Below are 8,853 nucleotides of genomic sequence, written 5' to 3' on the forward strand. Positions count from 1 at the left end.
AGAATCCAAAGGGCAGTGGAGAGCGGGAGTTGATGAAGTCAGCCCTGTTGCGTGGCCCAGTCTCCTGGGCCATGGTGGGCCATGAACGTGCCTTCAATGTAAAAGCTTCACAGAGAAAGAGGGGGGAGCGGCTGGCCACCAAGCTGGGGGCGAGCCCCAGCTGGGATCCAGGACCCCGGGACAGACAGGAGGCTGGGGGGGGGGGACAGGGAGGAACAAAGGGACAGGAATCCAGCCACAGAAGCCCAAGGGACAGAGGGCAGAGGGGACATCAGGCCGGTGAGAAGCGCGCCATGGCGGCTCTCCATCCATTTCTCCTTCTGCAGCCTGTGGCTGCCAAAGCCACAAGCCACGGGCCGCCCGCCAGCTGCCAAGGCTTTGGTGATTGCTTTAATGCCTCTCTCTCTCTCTCTCTCTCTCTCTCTCTCTCTCTCTCTCTCTCTCTCTCTCTCTCTGCCTTTCTTCCTCCACCCCCCCCAGGGGCCAAAAAAATAAAAAGAGTATGTTTTAAATGGAAAAAATTAAAAAAAAAAATTGAAAGCGCCATTTAAAAGGCTCCTGGGACACAGAAACCATTTTCATGAAACAAAACTGTGATTGTCTGGAAAGAGGTAACTGGGGAGGATCCAGCCCTCTCCTCCTCCTGACTGTACCCCCCAAAAGCTGTGGGTGTTTGGGGGGAAGAAGCCAGGTGGGGAGCCCTCTTGTGGTGACTGTACCCCTACAGTGACCCCGAGACCTCCCAGCATGGCATTGCCAAGCCCAGGCTTCCGGAAACCAGCGACCCTCTCATGGTGGATCCCTCATGGCCCTCGAGGCTGCAGCGGCTCCAGGTGTCCCAACCCCCATCCCATTTGTCCTCATAGCGGCTCAGGCATCACCTAAACCTCAGGGACCACCACTGCCTTCACCTTGCATAAGGAAAAACAGAGCTGCCAGAGGGGGGATGGTGGACATCAGCAGGTGTGGGCTGAGGGCAGGGGAGTCTCCACAGTCTCTCCACAAGGGGCTCAGGGTCTGGGGGAACCGGAGCCCCAAGGTTAAGGGTCCTGCTGCTGTCTGAGCTGTGGGACCCTTTGTCTCCCTTTGTGGGGCAGGGACTTGGGGCTGACAGATGTGGGTGGCCAAGATCACCCATGCTGGAAGTGTTTGGGGGGTCAGTCTCCCCTTTACCCCTCCTCCCCAGCTCCCCCCATAAGAAGAACTCAAGAGTTGGAGCACTGGCGATAACCATTCAGAGTCACATTAGGGCTCAGCCATCCAGACCGGAAGTTCAAGTTCACACTGAGTCTTGGCTCCCAACAGTTCTTTCTTTACTTTGCTTTTTCTGCCAGTACTGGGGTTTGAACTTAAGGTTTCACACTTGCTCGGCAGGTGCTGTACCACTCGAGCCACACCTTCAGTCCTCCCTGTTCTGTGTGTGTGTGTGTGTGTGTGTGTGTGTGTGCGCGCGCGCGCGTGAGCGCGCATACCCATACTGGGACTTGAACTCGGCCTGGGCGCTTGTCCCTGAGCTTTTTCACTCACATCTATGGCACTCTACCACTTTGAGCCGCAGCTCCACTTCCAGCCTTTTGGTGATGAACTGGAGTCTCACAGATCTGCCCGCCCAGGCTGGCTTTGAACCAGCAATCCTCAGATCTCAGCCTACTGAGTAGCCAGGACGACAGGCGTGAGCCCTGACGGCCGGCTCCCTGCTCAATCTTGAGCATCCTGGCCATTGCGTCTCCAGTCTCCTGCCCCCCCACATCTGCCCCAGAAACCCCCATCTGGACCTGCATCAGTTCTGGTTATAAATAAGACCGCACAGTACCCAGATGGCAGAGAACAAGGCGTCCGCCTGCAGCGGGAGTCATCAATCACAGAGATAGAATTGATTCCACACCTGGGGTTGCCCGGCCTGAGCGATCTCTTGGAAAGGGTGAACCCCGTGCTTGGAAGGCTTCCTGGAGGAGGGGATCCTGAGCTGTCTGCATCCGGGGAACCCAGACATCCATTCCTGGACGTGAACCCCATAAAGCTGAAGTTGGAGTTCAGCTCAGGCAGATGGAGTTTCTGGTCTCCACCTCCCCTCCCCCACCCCTTCCAGATCTTTCTCCTCATCTGCAACCAAGACCCAAAGAGGGGAGGGGGGGATGGGTCCACAGGGGGAGGGCACTTTCGAGGGGAGGGGGGTCCCTGTATTCTCTAGGGAGCCCAAACACAGGCCACGGGGCCATGGGGCAGTGGGGTCGGCAGGGACTGATTCATTCTTTGCTCCTGCATTTCTGATGGGGCTGTGATTACAGGCACACACACACACACACACACACACACACACGTGCACACACATGCACACACACGCACACCCCCCTGGAGGGAACCGATTTTCCTCTCCCTCGAAAACCATTTTCTTGTCGCGGTGGAAGCAGACACCTGACACTTTCAGAGAGAGAGCGGCGCAGAGATGATGATTCTAAATAACAGAAATTAGAGCGGCCCGGGTCGCTGTGGCCACGATGCCCGCCCCTTCCCCCCCTCCCTTCCTTCCCACCCCCTCTTTCTCTCTCTCTCTTTCTGTCCTCTTTCTCTCCCAGACATTCCAGATTGCAGCTCAACGCATGTTGAAGAACGGGAGCGCTGGGAGAGCTGCCCCTCAGCTCTGTCCCTCTGCTGTCCTAGGAGCGGGTGGGTGGCGCTCCACAGCTGGCAGTCCCCAGACACCGACTGTCACCTAGGAGCCCAGGGACCAGTGATCTCACTCACTAGCTCAGGACAGGGAGGGGTGTTGGAAATGTGCGTGGGAGCCAGCCAGCTGCTCAGGAGGCTGAGCTGTTTGATGGATTCCAGTTCAAGTCAGTTCCAGGGCAAGAAAGTCTGTGAGATTCTTATCTCCAATGAGCCAGCAAAAAGCTAGAAGTAGAGGAGGTGTGGCTCAAGTGGTAGAGCGCCAACTTTGAATGGAAAAGCTCTAGGACAGCGCCCAGGCCCTGAGTTCAAATCCCAGTACAGGGACATACACACACACCACACATTCACACCCCGCTTCCTGCCATCTTGGAACCAGGCTTGTGTCTTGCATTTAATACTGACCTGGGTCAAGGGAGGTCCCCAGGAAATGTTCATGTTAAATAGAACTTAACATCCCCGAGCCTCAGTTTCTCCATCAATGAAATGGGTTGTTGCCCATGGCTGGGAGATGGACTGGATGCCCAGAGGAGGGAAATCATCTTTCAGCGTGGGTCAGGACTGGGTGCCTTCCTTACCTGGGCCTGGGGTGGCCAGGATCCTGGCTCAGGGCTGAGCCTCTGCTGGTCATGATGGGAGCTGGGCGGGGCCTGAGCTGGGCCCCGGCAGAAAGCCTCTACCTCGTGATCTGTTGGAGCTTTCCTCGAAACCTGGAGAGAATGGTGGTTCGATGGAGATCAGAGTCTCACAGCCTTTTACTTGCCCCTGGCTGGCTTAGAACTGCGATCCTCAGCTCTCAGCCTCCTGAGTAGCTGGGATGACAGGCGTGAGCGCCGGCGCTCGGCTCTTCTGCCCTCTACACTGGGGCTCCCAGGCTCCCCCTCACCCCTTCCACGCATGCCGTGGCTGTACCACTTAGCGAAGTGAGATGCAAGGGGCGAGCAGGGCCCCACCTGAGCCCTGGGGCTCCGGGGCTGGGCCTGAGGTGCCCTCTGCGCCCGGTGCTCGTGGAAGGCCACGCTGTAGGACAGCGCCCCACAGTGCCGCGCGCTGGGGTCCTGGCTGGACCGGAGCAGGGACAGGTTGCCGCGGTAACGGTAGAGGTCCTCGTGCTGCTGGGCGGCCGGGTTCATGCGGGGCTGGTCGGGGCGCGGGTAGATGGGGAAGATGGCCTCTCCTACTCTCCGGGGTGCCCCTCCCAAGCCCCCTCCGTCCAGCCGCAGGGCCTCGACACGCAGCCGTGCATCATGCTGGCCGTCATTTTTGCAGAACCCTGCGTGAGGAGATGGGGGTGTTAGTACAACACTTGGGGTTCCTTCCACCTAGGGGTGCCTTGGGGTGGTCAGGACCGGCTAGCTTTGTATGTCTATGATTGTGCTGGTCCTGGGGCTTGACTCAGGGCCTGGGTGCTGTCCGTTAGCTTTTTCCACTCACAGCCCCATGCCTGGCTTTTTTTGGGGAGGTTTTGGTGGTTTATTGGGGATAAGAGTCTCAGGGGATTTTCCTGGGTTGGCTTCCCACGGATCTCAGTCTCCCGGAGTGGCTGGGATTACAGGCGTGAGCACCGGCATTGGGCCACACCAGCCTTCCCTTTCCTCCTCACTCAGTTCTGGGTGACAGCATCCTGTGTTCACCCTGGAGGGAGCAGGACTGGGGCCTCCGGACCTTGGTTTGTGAGACTCACACAAGCAGAGCCACTCTGATTCTCCCAGATCACACCCCAAGGCCCATCAGGGGTCAGGGCTGAGGTCCCCAGGCTCCCCCGACGTCCCCCTTGTTTGGTATACCTTTGGGCAAAGTGAAGGTAAACTTGTTCCTGCTGAGGGCCAGGCTCTGTCCAGGATCCTGCTGCTCCAGGACCTCGGTGACCACTGAGCAGGCTGGGAGAGGGTCCCCGTCATTCACCTGCAGCCGCACCCCGGCCCCAGAGCAGGCCTGCAGGGGGTTCTCCGCGGAGAGCCGCAGGGCGTACCTGCCCTCCTCGTTAAAGCCCACGCTCAGGACCTCGAACTCCAGGTCCAAGGTCTTCTCCTCCACTTTTAGCCTCTGAGCTGCCAGCGATGCTGGGAGCCAGGGCTCCGGCCCGGTGAAGGTCATGGCCAAGGTCAAGGAGGGATTTCCCAGGCTGAGCACTGCCTCTCGGGGCCCATAGTCCCAGTTTGGGACTAAAGTCTGGGTGCTTGAGGCCACACCCTCACCATTCTCTGTTTGTTTGAGAAACCAAGTAACAAGGAAGTTGGACCTGGCTTAGGATACAAAGGCAGACGGCCAGGAATCCCTCCCACGGCCTTTTAGCATTTATTCCTATAATAAACATTTATTGAGCATCTACTGTGTGCTCAATTGTGTGTGTGTGTGTGTGTGTGTGTGTGTGTGTGTGTGTGTGTGTGTGTGTGTGTGTGTGTGTCTATACTAAGGCTTGACTCAGGGCCTGGGTGCTGTTCATGAGCTTTTGTGCTTAAGGTTGAGGCTCTACCACTTGAGCCACAGCTCCATGTTCATTTTTTTTTTTTTGGTAGTTTGGGGGAATAGGATTCTCAAGGACTTTCCTGCCCAGGCTGGCTTTGAACTGTGATCCTCAGATCCCAGCCTCCTGAATAGCTAAGATTACAGGCGTGAGCCACCAGTACCCGGCTCCGTGAGACTCTTATCTCCAATGAACCACCAGAAAACTGGAAGTGGCGCAGTGGCTCAGGTGGGAGAGCACTAGCCTTGAGCAAAAGAAGCTCAGGGACAGCGCCCAGGCCCTGAGTTCAAGCCCCAGGACTGATCAAAAATAAACCCAGAACAAGTAAACAAAAACTGTAACAGGCACCAGTATGGAAAGAAAGACTGATAGACAGACAGGCACGCAGAGGCCCAGGAGACGGACAGACAGACAGAATCTGAGGGGGCAGGCTGTACCCCGTCCTCATTAGGTGCTGGGCTGAAAGTTGTGGTCATGGGCTGCCTTCTTAGTTTTAGGGGCTCCCCAGCCCCAGCATAGAGCAGCGTTAGGACTCAAGGAAGGGGGGGTCGTGGGGGAAAAGGTGGGAGCAGAGTCCAGCGCTGTGTGTGTAGGAGGATGGGGTGCGTGACCCCGTCCAGTCACGGGACCTCTCTGACTGTGATGGAGGGCTGGTGCGGCAGGCCTCTCTGAGGCCTCCTCCCGGCTTCCGATCTGCTCTTAGCTCAGGCTCTGTCTCTGCAGCTAACTCACTGCTCTTTTTTTTGGTATGTAATTCGTGAGCTCTGCCTCAGAGCCCAAAATGGCTTCTCAAGACCAGCCGTTCGGACTGCATCTCAGTCAGCTGGAAAGGGCAAAGAAAACACTCACTTTTCTTTTTTTGTTTTGGATGGGAGGGAGGACAGTACCAGGTCTTGAACTCAAGGGCCTGGTGCTCGCAGGGATGATACTCTACTACTTGAGCCATACCTCCAGCCTTCCATTTTGCTGATAAATTAGAGGTGGAGCCTCACAGATGTTCCTAGCTAGCATTGAACCTCCATTCTCCAAAGTCTTAGTTTCTTGAATGGTTAGGATTTTACAAGTATAAGCCACTGGCATCAATGCCTGTTATTTATTAATTTTTTTTAGAATACATGTTCTTTTTTCCATCTTGCTGGTTAATATTTAATATTTAGTCTTGGGCTACTCACAGGCAATGTAAATTGTTGTTTTGGTGCCAACCTTGGGGCTTAAACTTAGGCCCTGGATGCTGTCTATTATTTAGCTTGTTTGCTCAAGGCTAGCACTCTACCGCTTGAGCCACAGCTTCGCTTCTGGCTTCTTCTTTTTTTTTCCGGGGGGGGGGGGAGATGTTTAATTGGAGATAAGAGAGTCTCACCTGAATCTCCAGCCTGGGCAGGAAAGTCCGCGAGACTCTTATCTCCAATTAAGCACCACCAAAAATAAAGCCAGAAATGGTACTGTGGCTCATGCGGTAGAGTATTAGCCTTGACCAAGCTCAGGGACAGAGGCTCAGGAGTTCAAGCTCAAGAAAAGAAAGAGAGAGAGGCAGACTGAGAGGGAAAGAGGAAGAAGAAAGAGAAGGAAGAGGAGGAGGAGGAAAAAGAGGAGGAGGAGGAAGAAGAAGAGGAGAAGGAGGAGGGGGAGGAGGAGGAGGAGGGGGAGGAGGAGGAGGAGGAGGGGGAGGAGGAGGAGGGGGGGGGAAGGCAGGAAGGTAGGAAGGCCGGCAGGCCTCTGTCTTTACTGTGAGGAGAGGAAGAGGCAGTCCTGGAGAGACCCTGGAATCTGGGCCTCAGGGAAGCCCCCCCCGCCCCCTCCCCCGCCCCCTCCCCCCGCCCCCTCCCCCCCCGGCCCCCTCCCCTTCCCCCCCTCCCCCCATCAGGACTCTTCAGCTGGTGTCCACAGGGTACCCAATGGGTTATTAAAAGCTGAGCTGGTGGCTGGATTGGGGACCATTCATCAGGCCCCAGGCCCCCCTGGGAGTGACGGATGGTGACAGATGAGAGGGGGGGGGTTCCCTGGGCCACACTATCCCCACCACAGCTGGGAAAGCCAGCCATCAAAGCTCACCGGCTTCCCTCCACCGAGGTGACTCAGAGGACCAAAGCGATCAAGTTTCTGGGGCAAATGGCCGCCCCTGTGGCTGTGAGGGGCCCAGCCCTGTGGGCTGGAGCTGCAGAGGAAGGGGAGGGGGTGGGCTGCTCCCCAGGCGGGGGGGGGGGGGGGGGGAGGGGGGCGGGGCCGAGCAGGGGGAGTGGAGCGAGCAGGAGCGCCTTTTAACGCAGGTGCTGGGCCATCTCTGGGCCTGAGATCCCAGCCCAGGCCCTTGCTCCACTTAGAGGAGGAAGCCCAGCTGTGGGGGAGTGCCCAGAGTGTCCCCCCCCTCCCCGTGTGGCCGGTAAAGGACAGGGAGGGGACAGCCTGGACAGGCATTGGGGAGGGTGGGCAGGTGGGGAAAGGCTGAGTGAACTACCCTAAAGCAGAGCTGCTGCCTGGAACAGCGATCCTCCGGATTACCAGGGAGGAATGGGAGCTCACAGGACAGGGTGGTGTAGGATCTCCTGGGAGCCTGGCCCCAGTGTTTGTGGGCAAGAGGGTGATGGAGAGCCCGGCTCCATGGCCCAAGTCTGGTCCGGCGCCATTTTGGGGCCACATGGGGCAAACATGCTGGCCGGGGAGTGTCCAGGCCTCCGACAGCCGGGCCGTCGCCATGGGCTTTGGGCCAGGACAATTCCCTGTTTTGTCTTTTCTTGTGCCCCTACTGAGGCTTGAACGTGGGGCCTGGGTGTTGTCCCCGAGATTCTTTTCACTCAAGGTCAGTGCCCTACCACTTGAACCATACCTCCGTTTTCTGGGGATTATTTTGCTGGTTCACTGTGGATAAGAGTCTCAAGAACGCTTCTGCTCAGACTGGCTTCAAACTTCAATCCTCAGATCTTGGCCTCCTGAGCAGCCCAGAGGTCAGGTGTGAGCCACCGGTGCCAGGCTGAGTTTGGTTTAAACAGCTGGGGGGCTGGAGGGGAGGAGGGAAGGGGGAGAGATTGAAGCTCTAGGAGTTCCTGGAATGGCTGATGTCCAAGGGAACGTTCCTGAAGCTTGGGGTACTGTCCTCCACCCTCATTCCTTCCTGTCTGCTCTTTGCGCCTTCTAAACCTAGCACTTTGCCCTTTGAAGATTTTGATAACTGCAGATGGGCGCTCAGGCCTCCGTCCCTGGACGCAAACATTCCTCAGGTTTAATCAGCTTGAACAAGAAAAACAGACAGAGGAAGGAAGCCCCGGCCACAAGCATTCCAGAGCCAGCTGGGGCCCAAAGAGAGGGCAGCGCCGGCCCTGGGGGGCCACGCGACCGAGGGCCTTCCCCCGGCCAGCGCCACAGGTGTCTGGGGACTCCATCTTCACCTCGTGGGCAGGGGCCTGGATGCCCTCAGGATCTTTGCATCACTCAGGGCCTGGACACTGTCTCTGAGTTTTTGTGCTCACGGCTCTACCACTTGAGCCACCGCTCCACTTCCAGTTTTCTGGTGGTTCCTCGGGGATCAGAGTCTCCTAGACTTTCCTGCCTGGGCTGGCTTTGAATCCAGAGCCTCCGATCTCAGATCTCCGGGAGTAGCTGGGATTACAGGCGTGGCCAACGGCACTCAGCTGATCTCCATCCTCTTAATGGTTCAGAAGCCGCCATAACCCTTCTCGGCTTCTCCATCTTCTACCTGGGCAGAGAGGAGGAGCTGGTGGCTT

General features: G+C 57.2%; 1 protein-coding gene across 1 annotated transcript; it reads right to left on the bottom strand.

The window, feature by feature from the left end:
* Positions 1-888: 888 nt before the first annotated feature.
* On the bottom strand, positions 889-4,764 carry LOC138842140 (coiled-coil domain-containing protein 33-like). The gene is made up of 4 exons (XM_070043377.1): positions 4,455-4,764; positions 3,621-3,940; positions 3,246-3,377; positions 889-1,017 (listed from the first exon to the last, which is right to left on the bottom strand). The coding sequence occupies exons 1-4, from the start codon at positions 4,762-4,764 to the stop codon at positions 889-891; spliced, it is 891 nt and encodes a 296-aa protein (XP_069899478.1).
* Between the last annotated feature and the right edge of the window lie 4,089 nt (positions 4,765-8,853).

The sequence above is a fragment of the Dipodomys merriami genome, unplaced genomic scaffold (assembly GCF_024711535.1).
Source record: "Dipodomys merriami isolate MVZ:Mamm:240054 unplaced genomic scaffold, mDipMer1.0.p SCAF_33, whole genome shotgun sequence".
Lineage (NCBI taxonomy): Eukaryota > Metazoa > Chordata > Mammalia > Rodentia > Heteromyidae > Dipodomys > Dipodomys merriami.